Source organism: Mesocricetus auratus, unplaced genomic scaffold (genome assembly GCF_017639785.1).
Source record: "Mesocricetus auratus isolate SY011 unplaced genomic scaffold, BCM_Maur_2.0 Super-Scaffold_100019, whole genome shotgun sequence".
Taxonomy (NCBI): domain Eukaryota; kingdom Metazoa; phylum Chordata; class Mammalia; order Rodentia; family Cricetidae; genus Mesocricetus; species Mesocricetus auratus.
The window spans coordinates 35,778,530-35,800,314 of NW_024429200.1; the positions used below are offsets into that span (position 1 = coordinate 35,778,530).

General features: G+C 40.9%; 1 protein-coding gene across 2 annotated transcripts in view; it reads right to left on the reverse strand.

Annotated features, from left to right (window-relative positions):
* Vps50 (VPS50 subunit of EARP/GARPII complex) overlaps positions 1-21,785 on the reverse strand; it is an 88,454-nt gene extending 66,669 nt beyond the window's left edge. The window contains exons 1-8 of one of the 2 annotated variants that reach the window (XM_005082895.3): positions 21,643-21,785; positions 14,981-15,049; positions 5,041-5,163; positions 3,786-3,857; positions 1,928-1,981; positions 904-974; positions 492-609; positions 152-187 (exon numbers count right to left, since the gene is read on the reverse strand). In XM_005082895.3, coding sequence (XP_005082952.1) covers positions 152-187; positions 492-609; positions 904-974; positions 1,928-1,981; positions 3,786-3,857; positions 5,041-5,163; positions 14,981-15,049; positions 21,643-21,675 — 576 coding nt within the window. In that variant the 5' untranslated portion in view covers positions 21,676-21,785. The remainder of the gene's footprint in view (positions 1-151; positions 188-491; positions 610-903; positions 975-1,927; positions 1,982-3,785; positions 3,858-5,040; positions 5,164-14,980; positions 15,050-21,642) is intronic. The other variant, XM_040728538.1, reaches the window with a different exon arrangement.

Sequence of the window (21,785 nt, forward strand, 5' to 3'; positions counted from 1 at the left end):
ATAAAAAAAAGTTCAAGTACCTGTCCTATTAAATATTCTCCTTATGACAGATACTAATCAAAGAAAAACACAGATGAGCATTTTGTCCTTTATGATTTTTCTTTGTAGTATTAATTCAGCAACAAGAAATTTACAAGGTTTGTTTGTTTACCTCCAGCATTTCACTTAAGCGTACATCCGTTCTTTGCTGAAAAGGAAAAATCAAAGATCAATCTGATTCAGTTATGAAACCACTATGTTTTTAAGATTTGTTTTTGTTATTTAAATTGTGTGTATGCAGGAGTAGGGAGCATGAGCGTGTGAGTACAGGTGCTTAAAGAAGCTAAAGGCTCTAGACCCTACTGACCTTGAGTCACAGGCAGATGTGAGCTGCCTGCGGTAGGTGCTAGGAACTGAACTCTGGTCTTCTAGAAGAGCAGCTCAGGCTCTTAACTGCTGAACCATCTCTCTAATTTGCAAGGTTTAACTTGTGAAAAGTGATTCATACATACCAACGTTTTTATGGTTCTCAAGGACTTCAGAAGTCCAATCAGCAGCTGACGCTTCCTTTGATTTGCAAGAAGGCCTAAGCTGGCCTGAGTAAAACCTTCCTTTGCAATATTCAAGTGTCTGCAGAAGGGAACAACAGTGTGAGCACTTTCTTTACAACAGGAGTGCAGTTACACAAGCAATGAGCAGGGCACTACTGAAATGAGGAGCACCACTCAGACATGGCGGGGAGGAGGGGGACCATTATCAACCCATCAACTGCTAGTGGCCCATGGTAAACCAAGCACAGAGACTAAGAATAGGCATCTCAAAACAATCCTATTATTACTTATCACAGCCACAGTATCAACAATCAGTTCACAACTGCTCGTGAAATAGTTCTGAGCTTAGCAAACAAAGTCTTGGAAAGCATACCTCCTCCCATTTGTGCAGATAACAGCAGCCAGCTGAAGACCTGTCTGCAATGATGTAACTCTTTCAAGCTCCTACGGGAAGATGAGATACAGATCATGGTCTCAGGCATTTGCTTTCTTCCTATTAATATGACACTACAGCAAAAGCTCTTGTGTTCTCAAAGGAGAGTGGTTTTGAAAACAAGCTAGTAACAAAGATACTCCAACTTGAAAACTCTTACCATATTACATGAAAAGTAATTTAAAACTACTTCCCATTGACTTCCTCAATGACAAATGACAAAATATTTAGTGACTCTTGTAAGGAAATCTAAACACAATTTGTTTCAGGCAGGAATAACATACCAATAATACATCCATTTATATGTGCTTCTGTCCAACAAAACTTTACAAAGCAATTAAGGATATGGCAAATCTGATTTCTGTTTGCTAAGCGTTTCCATGAATTTTGAGCTTTTCAATTCTTTTCTTTCCTCCCTTTTTGGCTTTGTGTGCACTACGTGCAAACAGCGCATGCAAATAAAAGCGCATGCATATAGAAGCCAGAGGATACTGTGTGTCCTTTTAGATAGAGTCTCTCTCAACCCAGAGCTAGGCTGGCAACCAGCAAACTGCAGTGATCCTTCTGTCCCACAGTACTGGGTTTACAGGCACACTCATCAAAACACCCAACTCTTCACATGAGTTCTGGAATCATTGTCTCAAGTGTTCTTACCCACCAAACCATCCTTCCAACATAGGCTCTCTGTTTCCAGTGAGGACAGAGAATCAGCTATATAGATTACGTTCCAAATAGCAACATATTTTTACTTGACCCAGATTGAGTTACTAATCTATACATTTGACACAAAGTTCATGAAAGCAATTTTCATTGGTTCTTTTATATTCAATTCAGTAAAATGTCACAAACACACACACACTATACTGATATGGAATACAGACAAAACAATAATTGTAATATCTAAGGTTTCAGGTAAGTCACTCAACCAATTTTAAAATTTTACAAGTGGCAAAGAGTATCCTACCTTTACATAAGCAGGCTGTTTTTCAAGAATCAAATCTGCTACTTTTTTAGAGACCTACAAGAACATACAATCAAATAGAAGAAATAATGGAAATGCCTCACATTTTCTACTATACTATATTTCAAACTTTAGCCAATAATACAACTCCCTCCCCCATAACTTCTAGGACAGTAAACATTTACCTAGGCTATGAAGTAAGTATAAATTAGCACAGTAATGACATAACCTCACTAGAAACTCAATGAAAAGTCCTATGAATGTTGGGAATATGTGCTTCATTTTGTGATAACAAACAGAAAGAAAAGAATAACCATCTTTAAGGGGGAAGGGTCGGGTTTGGAAAGATGAATGAATTTGCTAAGACAAACTTAATTAACTGAATTTACAGAGATAATTAATCTCTGGGGAAGAGAAGTTGCTTGCTCCATATAACAAAATAAACAAGTCATTTGTTCCCCTACTTTGAAAAGCTAAAAATACATGGGTTTCTTCGTCGATTTGTTTGGGTTTGTCAATTGGTTGGAATATGAAGATGTCCTTCAACTACTCCATGAATAATATTAATGTGCACAGGTTCATACTGTAAGGGGTATGAACATAAGGCTCTTGAACATTAGGGGCCTTTTCAACTACCCACGACATCTAGTACCAAGTTTGAGTCACACAGGTACTTAGTGGGTTCACAGTTAGCTCCCCTTCCCCAGGCCATTATGAGATCAAACTCTTAAGCACATTAAATAACTCCATTAACCCTTTTATGTTTGTTTAACCTGCATATAACATATGTGAAATGATGTAAATTATTTTCTGCATACATGGACTGTTTTTGTCTAGGACGTATTTCATTAAAGTTAAGATAAACAGGCTTTAGACCAGTTAGTGAAAAAACCTCAATGTTAATTCTCAATACTGTTTTGAGAATCCTGAAGATCCTGGAAAGGCTAACAATAGCTTAATTCCAACAACACAATTCCCATAGGTGTTGAGGAGTAGCCCTAAGAAAATGAAGTGAGGGAGCTGTAGCTCTACCGTACAAAATCTGCCATATGGAAATGTGTGCAGTGTGCAGAAAGAACCTGTCAAATTTTATTCAAGGAAAACTGAGTAGTCTGCACTGTACCCAACACTGCTATCCCACCCCCACCAAGACCCCCTGGCATGCCTCTGCACGTAACAGAAAACAGAAGCATTTATTTCCGTGACTTGGAGATTGTTAGCAATAATCATGTGCTAAGTCCAAACAGATATTTTCTACTATTGCTCCTCTAGCTTGAAATAATTAACAAGACCATTTTATTATTAACTAATCTTTCAGTGGACTTTACCATAGAAGCAAGTTCAGCCTCACACAAAGGGAATATAGAATTACAGAATGTCACAGCATTAAAGGAAATGTGGGCCCACCTGTCACTGTACAAGTAAAACAAGAGTCAGTGGAGTTAAGCAAGCTGCCCACTGTCATAGTCACAAAATGACAACTATGACTTTCTCAGTTCTACATTCTCTGTACATATATTTCAACTGTAAAGGAGACGTTTACTTTGAGATTAAAAAATGCTCCACTACAAAATCCTGGGTAGGGAAGTCATATACACAAGAGAGACACCTGTAGGTGCTTATTCATCTGAAAGTTAAACCCTTTGATTACATCTAGGAACCAGAGACAGTGCCTCTATCCCTAAAAGGAAACCTATCAAAGCAACAACAGGAAAAGTGCAAAGACATAAAACAATACAAGCATGTCATCTGAATCATGATGGACAACAGGATATGTATACATTCATGTACAGTGTTTCTCTATGAACATTACATCTCTGTTGCGTGGACAGTTTCACCAGGAAGAAATGCTTTTACTTACTGCAGCTTGCTGTCGCTTTAATTTGTCTCTGTATTCCTCCAACTCTTGCAGATTGAGAACAGGTGGGAGCTTCTACAGCAAAAAAAATTATACAGTATACATATATATATATGTATGTACACACACATGTATATGAAGAATAAAAACTCAGATTGAAAACAGGTGGGAGCTTCTACAGCAAAAAAATTATAATATATGTGTGTGTGTGTGTGTGTGTGTGTATGTATACACACACACACATGAAGAATAAAAACTAAACTGTTAAATTTGTTTTCATTTTCCAGAGCACTTCTTTCTAACCAGAAACATACAAACAGTACATGCAACAATGGCACATCCCACTGTCCTCCAATGTTTCTGCACAACTCCAACAACTCCAGTCACAAAAGCCTAGAAATCTCTTTTACACAATCGTTCCGCCTTGCTCCACCCACTGCTGCTACTCTGCTGCAAGAAGCCAGACTCCACCTGGTCTCTCGGCACAAAGTGTTTATAAATGATTTGGGCCAGGAGAAAATAAGAAAAGATTCTACCATTGATCCCCCACTCTGCCTGCCACCCCTAAGCACAAGAATCTCAACGTAGACTTTTCCCTCTGGAATATTAGGAATAAAATGAATACTATGTGACAGGCAACACTCTAGTCAGCATGAAAAACATGCAATTGTGTATATTAGGAAACAGATTCCAGGTTTAAGATGCATTTGCTATTCTGACTTTTCTCATGGAGTCCCCGTAAGTTTATACTGTCAGCATCAGACTGTGTACAGAAGGCTTCTCAGCACAACACACATCCATGATCAAGAGTTAGCGCTCCAGTCAAGCTACACAAGAGGCTGAAGTGGGAGGGTCACCTACACCCAGGAGTTTGAAGCCAGTCTGCACAGCTACAGTCAGGCCCCGTGTACAAACAAAAAGTCTTACACAGCTTTGCTAAGCACGTATTTTACATTTTATTTTAGATAGCATTTTCTGAACATGTAGGTATGTGGGAAATATGATGAGAAGCAGTATAGCAACATGCTGCATACCAGCAATTAAAAACCCAAAGCACAGAAGCCCTTTCTTAACCAGCATTCTCAAGCTGCACTTAATAACATGGGCTGGCAGTTCATTAAGTTCATATTGTGATAATCACAGACCTGTTAGTGTTTTAAAAACCACGACATCCCTCCAAACTTCAGATCTCACAAGTTCATTCATATGCACTGAGAAAATAAGCTCCAGATGTGTTCTAATCAAAGTTTCTTTTTACCTCGAGCTCATACTGAACAATATCAAATGGGTCCGCCGAAAAATAGACTTGCTCAATACTATTAATTAGCTCTTGTTCCGCTTGAGGGTCGCTCGGCTGCTCTCGAAGCTCCCTGAATTCCTCCTTTAAAAAAAAAGTCATAATTATAGTATGCGTAACTAGTAAAATCCGTCCACACAGATACAAATGGCCTGTGTCTTCAGTCATGCATCTTCTGAGAGCCATTCTGTCCAAGGACACAAACTAATTAGAAACCAGAAAACTAGGAAACAGTCAAACACTAAAACACTGCTTTTCTACTGAAGGGGTGGGGGGATTCAGGTTGTAATCTGAATTGCTTGTATGCCAGAAAGGTCATAAGAACTTAAATGTTTAAGAATAGAAATGCTGTGTACCAAAGCTGAGCATTGGATAAAAGTTTTCTTTCTAAGGATACAGAATGAGGCTGCCATAGATTTCTTCTAAAGAAGCTTGACAGACAGATGTTTATGCCTAATGTTAGTGTCCTTATACTATGCAACTTCACTGAATTATTTGACAAACCTTTGCTTGGCGAGAAAATTTCCTCAATTTAGATATCTACTTCTTCCCACACTGGTTAATCAAGACACTATGCTAAGCTAGGTAAGGTACACATGCCTACAATCCCAACACTTGGAAGGCTGAAGGCAGCAAGACTGGTTCAGAAGCCAAAGACTCTGCCTCAGACAATAACAGCAACAGGGAGGTAGAGACAGGCTAATTCCTGGCCTCTCTAACCATCCCATCTGGTCTATTTAATACAGTGCAATGTCCAAGCGAGAGAGCTGGTCTCAAAAAATATGGTGGAAGGCTCCTGAAGAACAAAGTTGGCCTCTGGTCCATACCCATGTGAACATGTACAAGCACCTGCACCTGAACACACACACACACACACACACACACACACACACACACACACACACACACACACACACACCCCGCACAGTGAGAGCTGTACTTCTGGGGTAGCAGCAGATGAGAAGGGGAAGTTACTTGCAACTCTAACCCACTTAGCACCCTGAACAGTGGTGCTCAAATATGGCACAGGGTGTGTGTGTGTGTGTGTGTGTGTGTGTGTAATCCACACCACCTGTGTGGCAGCTTCTACTCATTCAATGAAAATATAAAGTGAGAGGGATGAAATGGAAAGAGAATCTGGAATGTTCTCGCAAACCTTCCTCCCTTAAAAGGGCAAACACAGGCATCTAAAATACCAGCTTCAGAAGGGTGATGTTGCCTAAGCACCACAAACAAATAAATGCAGTTGGTGCCATTCAAAAAGAAATGTTGAACATTATAAAACCAGTAATATTAGAAACTACCATGTGTAGCTGACCCAGAGCTCCAAATACACGCAATGATTGCGGTATCACCTCAACGGTCTCGCTGGCACGGGCACATGGCAGCACCATGCTGACGCTCTCTAGCAGTCAGTAGCAGGTAGACTGATCTGAGGCACAGGACTCTCTGGCTTTAGTTGCAGCTCTACAGCCCTGGAAATCTGATTTAGCCTCTTCAAACCTAGGCTTTAAATTTTTCATCTGTTTTAAAGTTATTAAAATTGCCAAAGGGAAAGTGTGATTTCATTTAAAAATATCTCACCAATGTACATTTCAAAATGTGATGAATTCATAAGAACAGTACAATCTGTATAAGTACAAAGGTCAAGTGCTATTCCTTCCTCATGATCTACTCAGTCAACATCAGAGAACACAAAGAGCTAACATGGAATAAATACCTCATACTCTGATACCACAATCCTAAGAGAGGGGCAGCGACCAAGCCTAGCAAGGCAGGGAAAGACACAGAACATACAATGGAGGGCTCTGCCCAAACCAAACACCCCGACAGAACGCTGTACCCTGACAAAACAGCCCTCCTCTGGGCCCATCTAGCGAGTTCCCTGGGAACAGACGGCTGAGCTCATTCAAACTGTTTAGAAGAGACGTCTCCTACATGCAGCGCCGCTGCATGTGCAGCCCACCAGGCTCTGCTCGCACCTGACCTCTCCCTACATGCTTGCTCGTTCAGACCCCACACTCCACGCTGCAACTGCTCCCGAGTCTCCATCGTTATCCTCTGCAAGGCCAGGATTCACAGCACTCCGATAATTACGGATCAAACTATAATTCAGCAGACAACTGTATTCAAAAGGAATAGGAAACGAAAACAGTTTGGGAACTCAACATGGTCCATAAACTCTTAATGTTTCTGTTAGCAAGAAATAACAAAATTTTAGATGACTTGGGAGTATTTTATGTATGCAATTTGGAAGAATAAACAGAAGCTATATTGTACATTTTAAAATAACTGCTGCATAATTTTGCTAGAATTAAAAACTCACTTCCTAGCGTTGGAGATGCATAAAAATATGCAATTCTTTATGTAAAACAGAATCAGACAAGGTAATCTATAAGAGTGAGATAATACTTTATATACAAAAAAACAAAAGACTTCCTACAAAACTTGTGAAAAAATAGAACCAAATAAAATTCTTTGTGGCATATCAAAATATGCCAAGGAAAAAAGGCTACAATAATGAGATAGCTAAACTAAGTTTAGAATTAAATAGTTCAGCCAATTGTTATATTATTAATGAAGTGTTTAAAGGATTTATTTTATAGTAAGTGTTCTGGTTTATAGTATGATTAAATAAGTATTAAGATTAATGTGGTGTAAATGCTCTCTAAAATGTGAAAATCCAAACTAATCTGTCAACAAGGCTATAAAATGCAACAACACTTAACTGCTAATCACTAGACTACAGAAAATGTACATCAGTGCACCTCAGAATTAAAGCTGGAAAGAAACAATTAAAGTCGTGGATTTAGCTGCAGACGGAGGAAACGAAAGCAGAGAACTCTGGCAAAGAACAAACCAAAGCGCCCCACACTGCCATCAGGAGCCTGCTAGCCTGCCTCACAAGCTCCACTGCTTCCCCTTGCTCGGTCTGTGGAAGTACACACACCACCACCGGCTTTATTCCTCACATGTGAAACTCCCAGATGACAGCATCCAGAGGTGAGAAAAAGTCCGCATTGCCCTCCACAGTCACTAAAGCGGGGCCCGATGAACAAATAAGCAGCAAGGCAAGGCAGAGGGAAGGAAAGAGACAAAAGACACCAAGGCATGAGTGCCCTCAACCTGACAGAAGAAAGAGGCATTCAGAGGACAGAAGAAAAGAGGGAAATTCAAGTCTAAACTGAGGAACAAAACACAACGCAATTCTGGAATTATGCGGCAGGATCAAGCAATAATAGAGAGCCTTGATTAAAAAAAAAAAAAACGTGCTCACCAGGGAGCAAAATATGCATGGATATACATTAGAACGTTTTCTCTAGTTAAAATAAATAACAGATGCCACTGTGTCAGACACCGTCAACAGTAAGCATAAATGTTCAGCATTTTACTAACAGAATAAAGCAAGCGGGGTATTTTAGCAGACTGTCAGGGTCGTTTTAGAGCTGTTTGCCCAGCAGCCTCACACAGGTTGAATACATTGCCACCCAGGCTGCTCGTCCTCTTTGATTATCTCAGAGGTAGATAAAGCTACAAGAGCAAACACATAAAATGTACATGTGAATGTAACCTTATGAAAAATGATTATAACAGATATTTCAGTCAATATCTCTGCTTGAGCCAGCTACTTCTTATCTCAAGATAAAAATAAGAGGTTTTATGGGGATTCAAATTCATAAAACAATTTAAGCCCTCAAATGAAGGATGCTATGAAAACATTTCCAGGATGTTTATGGTTTCTAAAGAACTAAACAATCACTTTACAAAGCAATTTCATACTAAGGATTCATCTCTTAAGAGAATGCATCTGTGCTTAAGAAAAAAATAACTGTAAATTTTGCTTTTAGCTACTACATAGTAATTGAGACAGAGTCTATCTGAAAGTAACTACTTGTTACTGCATAACATCTCCCTCATAGTTAAAGTCACCACACAACAGCATAAGCACGTAACCTCCCTCATAGTTAAAGTCAACACACAACAGCATAAGCACGTAACAGTCAAATTTAGGTTACATTACATAATTATGTTATGTAAATTGACATAAAACTCTTAAGTTCCTAGCTCCTGATCAAAACGCTGCAGAAAATTAATAGAATAAATACTAGAATCTCAATTCCCCTTTTATTACCCCACAGTTTACAGATGCTTGACTATCTACCCAGCTGGCAGAGAGCCTAGAGAGAGACAGAGACACGCAGACAAACTGACTAACCCTACGTGTGTTGGAAGGACAGTGGGAAGGAAAGTTTTTGTTCTTCTAAAGCACATATTTACTGTTTGTCTTCCTGTCTTGCTTTGCTTTTTTAAAAAACTGTTAGTATTCTTTCACCAGCCAAGACGACAATACAAAAATGGCATTGTTACAATTGCTGCAGCCAGAAACTGCACTCTCATAAAGCTAACATCATGTTAGAGCTCTAATGGAAAACAAAACATAAACAAATTTAGTTGCCAAAATCTATACACAGAGAATAGGAAGAAAAAATACAGTTTATAATATTCGATCAGTATTATTAAAGTCATAAATCACTGAACAGCTAGATATAGGCTTGATCTACTTCCAAATGAAACAATTCAAAACCTATTTTCAGATCTCAGATACCCTAAAACCATGGACCACATAAGATTATAATGAATTGCAAGATGTCTGATTACATGGGGAAATGGGACATTTTCTTATATTCCCACTAGAACAACAGTAATAATCTATCAAATGCGGTGGCGTCCTCAGTTTGTTTCTGTGCTTTAAATGAAGCAGGCTTTAAGCCGTTTTCTTCGGGTTCTCAGTGCCATCTAGTGGAGTACTGGTTACATTACAACTTGAAAGGAGGCCTCAACTAAATAATTTAGGAACATTTGTACAAGGCTGTTAAAATATGACTACTTTAATCCAGACTTACAATAAAATTAGGTAATAAAAGGATTTTAATCATTTCATGTAAAAATTAAGTGATGAATAAAAAGTTATTTTAACCATACATATTTATTGCATTTGATAGAGTTAAAAATCACAAAAGACATCATAAATTTTTTATTTGATCCTTTGTCAAATACTTGTACAGTTAAATGTCAACCCAATGTCCAGTGGTTGTTGGTGGTAACGTATGCCTTTAATCCCAGCACTGGGAAGGCAGTGACAAGCAGATCTCTGTGAGTTGAAGGCCAGCCTGGTCTACAAATCGAGTTCCAGGACAGCCAATGTTACACAGAGAAACCCTGTCTTGAAAACCACAAAAAAAAAAAAGGAAAGTTTACAGAAGCCTAAGATTTTATTATATTTCTAAATTTATTCTATGCAAAACACTGAAGATGATGACACTAGAAACCTTACATTTTTTAGCGATCTTTAAAAATAATTCTCAGCTTCAATGACTATTAAACTGCCTGCCCCACTGAGAAGCCAACACCGGAGAGAAGGCACAGCCCAAATGGAGACTCAATCAGACAGGAAAAGGCAGTGCACACCTTCTCGGGCTTCCTTAGTTTAACGTCTCTCTAACCCTCTAAGAGACTAAGATCTGAGAAAAGCCATCTCAGCGCCTGCAGCCCCAGCACTCTCCAGAACCTTTAACCTTCCCTATCCAGGAAAAGCCTAATCTTGAACTCCGCATTTTAAACATCCCTCCAACTCAAGGTTTCTGCATTTCTCCATTCATCAGCAGGCTAGTCTTCAGCCGAGCAATAATAAGCCAGCACACTGCATTACCACTCTTTTTTTTTTTTCTTTTTTCTTTTTTGGCTTTTCGAGACAGGGTTTCTCTGTAGCTTTGCAGGCTGGCCTGGAGCTAGCTTTGCAGACCACGCTGGCCTGGATCTTACAAAGATCCATCTTTCTGCCTCCCGAGTGCCCTTTCTTAGCCAGTGTCTAAGAACCCTGTGGTCAGCATACCTGCCCTAAACTGCTCCTAGCTCTCCAGCACCATGAAGATGATTCATCCCCCACCCACCCCACCCCTTAGAACTTACACCGGTCTCAAAACAAACAAGAATAAACAACAGGCCCTCGGGCTCATCAAACACACAGACCTACACAGCGTTCTTCAGCTCCTTCACTGCCCTCCTTTGCCTAGGGAAGTGAAGCAGCACGGGATTCGCAAATATTTATCATTTTTAACCTAACCAACAGCAGTACGACCCAGCCTAATAATCCTCTCCCATACACAGTGTTCCTTTATTCTAGAGTCTTCCAACACAGCACAACTCCAGCTAACACACAGTATTCCTTTATTCTAGAGTCTTCCAATACATCCCAACTCCAGCTAACACACAGTATTCCTTTATTCCAGAGTCTTCCAATACATCACAACTCCAGCTAACACACAGTATTCCTTTATTCTAGAGTCTTCCAATACATCCCAACTCCAGCTAACACACAGTATTCCTTTATTCCAGAGTCTTCCAATACATCACAACTCCAGCTAACACACAGTATTCCTTTATTCTAGAGTCTTCCAATATATCACAATCCCAGCTAACACACAGTATTCCTTTATTCTAGAGTCTTCCAATACATCACAACCCTAGCTAACACACAGTATTCCTTTATTCTAGAGTCTTTCAATACATCACAACCCCAGCTAACACACAGTATTCTTTTATTCTAGAGTCTTCCAATATATCACAACCCCAGCTAACACACAGTATTCCTTTATTCTAGAGTCTTCCAATATATCACAACTCCAGCTAATCTACTGCTTTCCTGAGCTAACAGTCCCTTCCTCCAACTTGAAAGATTCTATAATAAAGAAAAGAGAAGAAAAACTCCATGCATTAAGCTAGTAATCCGAGATGTTTACATAAATATCCGGGGACTAAAATCTAAACTATATCAGACTTCCTATAAATTGGGTTTCACTTTTTATTCAAATTCTCTGCCCAAAGGAAAAACATAATTAAATATACTTTGGGGCTCAGAATGCTACAACCTATAAAGAGGTAGAAATGAGCTCATTCTTGAACAAGGGGATGATTTCAATACTCTGCCCTATATATCCATGAGTGCAGTGATGCCATTAAGCGGAAGTATTTAAATGTTTCTTCGAGGCATTTAAATTGCATAAGGAGTATAAAGCAATTATCAAAATACCCATCTCAACCCACCATTGAGTAGCTTTAATACACTGTATTTTCCAAGCAGCAGATCATAATCCAAATTTTAAAATCATCTCTGGAACATATACCACTTTTGTAAAACAAAAGTGAGGGGAACGCACTTCAAGCAGAGTCACCCGCCTCACTGAGTTCACCTCCTCACCTGGTCGTCAAGGTTTCTGTCATAATTTACAGTCACCTCGTGCACTGTGTGCCTTCGCCGACGTGACAGTGACCAGAGCAGAGCCTCGGTTTTCCTGAAGGACTTGTCTTTCCATGGCTGCACTGCCAGCGCCTACCGTGCAGCGCACGGTGCTACAGCCTAGCACACAGTCGGGGCTCAAAACTGAATTCACAGGGAGACGACAAGAAGAAAGCACCAACCTTCAGAAAGTGGACCGTGTGTGTGTGTGTGTGTGTGTGTGTATGCACATATATGTCTATATCTACGTCTATGTGCATACACTCTGCATTTAAGTAAGCAATGCTTACTTTATACGCAATGCTCTGCATTGAGTAAAGCAATCACAGACCGGAGTCCTCTTAGCTGTCAAGTTCAGTAGTGCCTGCCAGCCCGATGCACAACAAACTTCCGTCTACCCGCAGAGCATCAGCATTCTGGACTGTTCAGCTCTTGCGTGGGCAGAGCCACTCAGAGGGAGGGGAGCAGCCCTGCAGCCCCCAGTCCCTGTGACGCTGTCAACAAGCAGAGAGCGAACAGCCATGAGGAGCTTGGGAGGCTTTTTATCATAAGTCTAACTGAAGTCTATCATATGTCTGACACGGTGCTCACATATGACAGTCACCTCAACTATTTTCACTTGATGATCTTGTGACCCCTCAAACCATACACCCTACCCAAGGCCACATTATCTCAAAGAAACACAGTAGAGAGTTCTTAGGAAAACTATGCCCAAGTCCACTGCCTCCACTATTTCATAAAACATTGGGTCTTGAAGTATAAAGACAACAGACTATTCCTATTAAGAAATTCACGTATTTTAAATGAGACTCACTCATCAACCTGACATTGATTCTGAAACACGTAATACAATCAAATTCAAAGTATGTCCACAATGTGTAATCATCTGTTTTCTTCATCAAATAAATACAGGCTATTGCTTATCCATTAGTCCTTACTTTCTAACTGTACCACATCCATTTATAACATAATTTATAATTTTATATACACATATAATCATATACACACATATGTGATGCCTAAGTCTTCGTCTGAACTACTTCATAAGAAAGGATTATAAGCATTTTATCATACTGAGACACTATACTTGTACCGAACTAAAGATTAAACAGTAAGTGCAAAATTGACTCCACTGTGAAAGTGTCTGAAGGAGACAGCAACTGACACTGGGGTGTGGGAAGCCTCAGATAACTGAACAAGGGAATCCTGTACTAAGGAAACAGCACACAGCCTGACAAGGACGGGAACTGCTGCTGGTGGGAATGTAAACTGGTCCGCCCATACCTAACTAAAAACTGACCTGCCATGCACCCTGTACTGTTCCCCACATTTACCCAAAAGACTCCGGCAACAAAGCACAGGCAGACTTGCACATCAATGTTCCCTGCCACATTAGTCACTAGAGCGAAGCTATGGAACCAACAGAGCCTTCCAACAAGGAACGGATGGAGAAAATGTGGTTTAAATACATAATAGACTGTTCTTCAGCCATTATGTAATTTACAGAAAAGCGGACATAATGATCATATTAAGCAAAGTAACTCAGCCTCAAAGACAGTGAGTGCATTCTCTCTCATTTACAGCCCCAAGACTATAAATACATAAAATTGGGTACATACAAATGACATGAAAGCATAAGCTAAACTACCTGGGTAACAAAAGGACTGCCAAGGAGGGCAAAGGTTCAGAGGGGCAGATAATGGGGTGTGCAGAGGAATATGCTCCAAGCACATTATAAAGCTTGTGAAAATGCCCCTATAGAACCCCACATAATAAAATAAAATATAAAAGAAATTCTAGTGAGAGGAAAAAAAAGCTTCTTGTATTGAGATGCCAGACACAGCAGAAGGGTGTTTTTAATTACAATGCTCAGGGGGGCTGGAGGTTTAATTCAGTGGTAGATTACTTTCCTAGCAAGCAAGGGAACCTGAGTTCAAAAAAAAAAACACATAGCTGTTTAAAAAACAAAATCTCTGTGTCTCTGTCTCTCTCTCTCTCTTACACACACACACACATACACACACACACACACACCCTCAAATTAAAATCATTTGAAAGCCTTTATCTGTGGCAACAGAGTTGTGATTCACAGAACAGCTCACAGCAGCAGCAGTCCACAGACAGTAACAGCAGGGTTAACAATGGCTGACAGTCTCCAGGGGAAGGCCAGCTAGCTTTCTAGTGGCATACATTAAATTGTAAACTGAGATGTTCACATGAATATAGGAAATTAAAATCTGAAATCTATCAGACTTAGTACAAGTTGTTTATTCAAAATTCTCTGCCCAAAGGAAAAACATAATTAAATACTTTGGGGCTTATGTCTTCAAGTTACAGCAAAACAAGTTAGTAAAATATACATATATACATATATACCTGCCTTCAAGCCGAGAATTTGCTACAATAAAGCCTGACTTTATTAATTTTGCAGTGTTTGCTTTACTGGTGACCCACACTGCATCCCCGCATAATGAAAGCAAAAGCATCACCTCGCTCATCCCAGCAACCACCTGCAGAGCTGAGGGGAAGCAATTAGTACCCAGAGGTACCAGTCTGCTCTTGGGGAAGTGAGAAGTCACACCGGTGACACAAGAAGATCAATACCTTTCCAGGGACCCGAAGACTCTCAAAGGCACCAAGGTCACTGAGGCTCTCCGGAGGGCTTTTCAGACCCTTAAAAAAAATGAGACAAACACAATTTAATTGTGCTAAAGAGCTGTAAAGGGATAGAACACACCTAGTGAAACAGACATGACGGTTTTAAAATGAGATTTTCCTTCTTCAAAACACAGAACACACATTCTAAGAACAACTATCACTTAACGCATATGATCGGCTGTGAAATCAAGTAAGTATGTGCTTTGAGTACTTTAAAATAATAAGAGCATCGCATGGCACAGTCAGCATGGAAACAGAAGTCTACCTTAACCACAACTTTAAAACTGTGGGTCCGAGGAACACTTGAAGAAAGACCCCAGGCTCAAATAGTATCTAAGAGCAGAGAGCATTTAATATTCCAACGTATGTGGGTCGTTCACCAGAACAAAATGGTGATGACTCGAGAGGAACATGCCGGCTCATTTTAGGCAAATCAAGGAGAGATTCAGGGACAGTGGGGTCATCTCACACGTAATTGATAAGCAAGCATCAGTTACATTAGTATGCTTTAATTGGCTTGGACAAGTCCGGATGTGACCCATAACGGGGGCTTTAGGGCTTGTCCTTGAGACATTGTGGGGCTGACTCAGCCCTTGCTGTGTTCTCTTCCTTGGCCCTGGATGTAATTTGTTGATAAACGGCCCTTTGATGGGAGAGACACCTGCTTGCCCCTCTCAGAGAACTGAAACTTAAATTCAGGTGGAAAAGTGGGAGAGTTTAACTCCTTCAAAACAACCAAAAGAAAGGAAACATGCAAAGCCTTCTCTAAACACACTTTTATTTAAGCCATTAAAAAATTTACCTTTAAAAAGGATTCAAGCAAGTCATAGTCTTTTGATTTACAGATAAAAATACACTAACTCCCTGATCTAGTTCAACACTTTTAAAAATGCTAAAACATAAGTAAGCACTTCATTAGCTTTGGCTCACTGATGTAGTCAATTCACGATGCTTGGCCGCCACCCTTAAGCACTGTGGTACCTTCTATATGCACATCGACGGAAAGATTCTGCAGGCCTTACACATGCCAAGGAAAATGAGGAAGACAGAACTCAGCATTTAAACTCCCTTCCAAAGCCCCACCTTAAAACAATGCTAATTAAAGAACTGACATTAGTCTTTTAGGCCAAAGCAGCCAGACATTATTTTGAGGAAAGACTTATAGCATAGACACATTGCCCTGTAGGTGCCTCTCAAACCAAAATGTAGAGTGTGTTCTGTCAGTTACTTCGGCCTAAGACATGCTCTGGAAGATGTAAGGTGCTTATCCTGCTTGAGATGAAATAGCACCAATCACATCTACAGGTTCATAACAATATTTTCTACCACTGTTCCCAGATTATCCAGCCCACCCATTGCTATCAGGCTCCCTACCTCTTGTCTCTGAGAAACAGAAAACCACCACACCACCAGCTTCACAAGTGTCTCCTCTTAGGAATGGCGCTAAATCCCTGTGCTTCAAGGCACACAGTACTTCCCAGCATAACTAACGACTGTGTGCAGTAATGTCACCCGGGGCACTTTTAAAGATCCCAGGGCCCACGCATGAACCTAGGGAATAGGTACTTCCAGATGGGAGTGAGGAACTGCATTTTAACTAGCACCAGGCATTTCCAAAACGGTCCCTCAGCCAAATCAGGGAAGCTTTAAATACTAAGTGCACACACTGCTTCCACATGTTAAGTCTCAGGGGAAAGGAGAAAGCAAATGGCAATTGCCTCTACTGCCCAATGGCGAGCAGGTATGTGCACGCTCACACACTCGCGTGCAAACACACACACACACACACACACACACAGAGAGAGAGAGTAAAATACTGGGTAGAAATTATTGCTCAGGCTCTAATCTCCAACTACTCAGCACTTTGTTCTCATGGGAGCATGCAACTGACTGCAGCCTGTGGCTTCCAGGAACACTTACTAGGGTAAAGCCTACTGTAGTCTAATATGCCCTGCAATGGAGTACATGTTGGAGCCATGCTGTTTGTCCTATCCTAGGTTTCTCACCAGCAGCTCACATGATGGCACAGCATCAAAAATGGCAAGGCTCACTCAGACAACTAAACTTCATAGACATATATTAGACACACACTATACCCACAGGAAGTAAAACTTCATTGATGATACTGTTACTCAAATGATAACTCAAATGATACTGTTACTCAAATACCATTTTCAAAGTGTAACTACTATGTCTTTAAACATGTCTTAAAGGTTAACTAATTTGACAGAAACCCTTGAGTGAATACAGCTTGTCTTTCTCTTTCCCTCGATGCTAGAATGTAATCATAATATATAACTGTATCTAGAAAAAGGTTGTACCTCTAAATTACTACATAATTATCAACAGCAAGCATGGCAGCTTTCTGCCAAATGTACAAAGTAAGAATAATAAAAGTTGGAAAACCTATGTCAGGAGCCAGTGGAGTGGACTGGACTTGAAGAGACCACCTGGTTTGCAGCTGACTCTCCACAGCCTTGCATAAACTACCTACCCCAACCACATGATAACTCGGGGGTTGTTATAAAGAATGAGACCGCTCCCATGAGAAACCAAAGCAGGACCAGCTACATTGAGAGAGAGAGAGAGAGAGAGAGAGAGAGAGAGAGAGAGAGAGAGAGAGAGAGAGAGAGAGAGACAGACAGAGAGAGAGAGCGCGAGAGAGAGACAGACAGAGAGAGAGAGACAGAGAGAGAGAGACAGACAGAGAGAGAGAGACAGACAGAGAGAGAGAGACAGAGACAGAGACAGAGACCTGGGTGTCTACAAATGTACGTGACACTCACTGTAATTTAAGACTACAGGCTGTTAACCCTGTCATCATCGGTTCTTTTGCAAAGCTGACCAAAGTGAAGTCAGTTTGCTGCTACTTTCATCTAAGGCACGGAATCATTGCTGTAACTGTGGTGCTCTACTTCTTCTACACAAAACATTTGTTAGCATCATTACCCAGGAGCTGATGTTCATTTCTCATTGTTTTTACAGTTTAAACATATATAAAATTCAGCATCGATAAGCCTGCTTTTGCTCTTTGTCAAAATCTGATCAGCAACAAAGACACTTCCGTTACAACTGTTTGAGCTTCTGACCCCCTTATGAGACTAGCAACTTATGTCCTATCAGGACAAAGGGACATCTGCAGATACTTGTGTTTCCTTCTCTTTTTAGCAAGATTTGCTTATAATTTCTTTCCAACTCTCTCCCCTACATGTCTGTCTTGAGTCTATCCTAGCCAGGATTGGTTCTCCTCCGCTTCATAAATGATGTTGTCAGAGAGATGGCTCTGTAGTGAGAGCACAGGCTGTTCTTCCAGAGGACCCAGGTTCAATTCCCAGAACCCACATTGCAACCACAACTGTCTGTAACTCCAGTTCTAGGGGGATCTGACACTCTCACACAGCCGTGAATGCAGGCAAAACATCAGTGGACACAAAATAAATAGTAAACAATTTTTTGAAAGTAGGTAAGTAATAAGTGCTGTTGTTAGATCCCAAAGTTGACTCTCACGCAGGTCCTGCCTGGTGGATCTCCAGCAGCTTTCAAATCCTTGGTTTTGGGAGTTTTTGTTTTGTTTTGTTTAACGTTTTTTTCTCTGTATCCAGCATTCATTCAATAAATATTTATTATGCATATGCTACATGCTGGTGGTCATTCACGTTGCTAAGACTTCATAAAACGGACAGCTCCTTCATATTCTACTCTGCAGAATCTATCCTTATCATGGAATGAAAAGGGTGGTTTGGGCTTTTCATATATCTACAGTCACTCCGCTTGATTTCAGTCAATACTGTCTGTCCATCTGTTTTTGTCAGTCATAGATGCATAACTTCTGAAGGTTTATCTATGCCCCAGATTCCTTCCCATAAACTCAGACACATATGGTAGAGTCTCTACTTTTCCTCTATTTAAATATCTAAGCAGCCTTCACGCAAACAAAGCAAAAAGTCTCTTCCTTCCATCTCAGAAAGTACCAGTTTCAATCTTCTAACTACAGGGGATAAGCCAACTTGGGCCATCCTTGACATTTACACAGCACACAAAGCAAGTGTTCTAGGTCTCCATTTACACCAGGTTCCCAACCCAGCCTCTTCTGTGCACCTCCACCATGAGCGCCCTGGATAAAGCCCATACTCTCCACCACCTGGGTCACCGCAGGAATCTCTCAGTTCTTGCTTTCTCCTTCTTCACCTATGACTAAAGGCTTTCTGGAGTGCTCTATCTGACTGCATGGCTCCTCTGTTATTTCACTCAGAACACACGACACGGTATTTCTATAACCTGTAATGTTCCTGTCTTTAGCTCGACACCCTCATCCTGAGCTCATTCATCTCCTAAGGCCTATTCCCTTCCTCCTTTACTCTGCCCACACTGGATCACAACAGTTCCTACCTGGGGGCGTGTGAATTTGTTCTTCTGCTGGAATTCGCTCACTAGCTCACCCCTAATTTCCTTCAGGCCATTTGAGTTATTTCCCACTGAGGCTCCCTGTGCCCACCCTGTATCTAAAGATGCAATTGGTCCTAAATTGTCAAAACTCCCAGGCCTCCTTACCTTGTTTCCCTCAAGCACTGTTCACCATGTCTGCCTCAGCCCTTGTCTATTCTATTCACTGGTTCCTCTTTCAAACCTGGAATAGTGCCTGGCATGTAATGCTCAATTCAATTGACTGAACTGAAAAGACAGAGGCCAGCATAATGGGGAATGGTGAGTAACAGATCTCATCTAAACAAGGCAGGCTCAAAGTGCATCCTTCCCTGCGAATCTCTTGCAAAGAAAGATTAAAATAGCCAAAGAGAGAGAACACGTATAAAATTAAAATTTCATAAACTACAATTTCATTTCTCTTTAATATGTATTAACAGCATAATAATCAAACATGTAGAAACCTTATATGTTGAGCCTTAAACATATATAATTAGGAGAGTCACACATTGGTATAAACCTCCTAACTTTATCCCCTCCCCCACCCCCCTTTTTTTACAGTATTGCTACAGCAACCTGTATACGTTCTGAAGATATCGTTCCTCTCCAATTAAACACAGATACAACCTACTATAATGCAATAAACTGACTGAGGCTTAAAGATGAGTACTTTCAGCATAGTCTTAATTACACTTACAAACACCATACATACATTATCATCAGTTATCCAGAATTTTTTGGTTCTTCTCTCCCACTCATTTGCACAAGGCAAGGTTCAAAACCAAAAAAACCCAATCACCAAAGCTACTGTAAAAATATGGTAACACAGGCACCAAGTAGAAGTGAGCTCCAGCCTTAGGGGCAAAAAGACCAATGGCAGCAGCCACAAGGCAGTTTACAAGTGGTGTAATAGGCGAATGAGCGCACTAATTAACAAGCAAGACCAAGCAAACAGAAAGCAAAACCAGCATGCAATCATCTAGGGCTTGAGGGGCTGCAAGTCAACTCCTAACTTGTCTGTTCTCTCTCCTCCCACCTTGGGGCTTCCAAACTCCTCAAGGAAGAAGCATTGGGAAGCACAGCACGAGGGGTCAAATACGAAGGACTGCTAAATGCCTCTACTCACCTACTTGTTTGTTTTATAATTCACAGAACCCTTTTTCCTAGTTTCTTCACACCGGTCATATTTCCCTTCCAAAAGGAAAACCGTTATGCCAGGATCAAGTATGTACCGTCTACCAGAAATTACATGTAACTGTGCCACTACCGAATTCTCAAGTGAAACTTTAGTGAAAGGACTCTACCAACATTTTTAAGCCACACTGATTTAAAACTCTCATCTACATTATGCTTGTTTCTTAATAAAACAAGGAAAAAGTAGCAAACTCTATCCACATGCCACAGGCAAAATAAAGGATTCTGAAATTAAATGATTAAAAAAAATAACTAAAAGAATAATTTCTGCAGCTTCTTGAAGGAAGTTGAGACACGGAATTAGGAAGCCCTAACATGGGAGACCAGATACAGAGCAGTCTTATTCGTGAATTAGCATTCTGGCAAAAACAGAAAGAACACTGTTTTGTCATAACAAGGTTTTCTTTTAAAGTAGCAATACACAAAGAATGTTCGCATATACCAGCTTACTGATGACCTTCACAGCGGTACTTTGAGATAGGAGGGACAGAAAAGCAATTGTCATTCTCATTCTCCCATCCAGAAAACAGCTATAAGGTTTGGAGAGTTGCCCCCGAACCACAACGCTACCTATGTTGTCTACAAATCGCCCTGTTCCTCACCCTCGCTCTTTTCCAGTCTTGTCTATTGCACTGACCCCACCCCCCTTCCCCGGAGTCAATGACAAACCACCGCCTGTCAGGATGACAGGGGTGCTGCAAAGCAGCCGAGACTGTCCGGGAAAGGAAGCAAAAGCAGAGGAGGGGCGACAAAGACAAGCCAACTCCCTGGTCTAAATGACTGTGTCTAGGAGGACAGTACCCACAAAGAGCCGAGGTCGGGTCAAGGAGGCTCGGGTGCGTTTTCCTGGGTGCTACTCAGCTGCCCGGCACCCCTGAGACCCGCCACCCCCTATAACTTCAGCCTCCGCCCACCTCTGCCCGAGGGCTGGGAGCTCTGCTCCTCTCCCAGCCGGAAGGAAGGAACTCTTGGCTTCAGACTACAGGACTCACCTGCCGGGTCATTAGAGATTTGATTTTTTGCATGTCGAGGCAGAGAGGGGATCGCCCCGCCGCAGAGAAGTAACAAATCACACAAGCCCACCAGACAGCCGGCTACAACACAGGGAAGCCATAGTGAGTAGTCACGTGGAGCT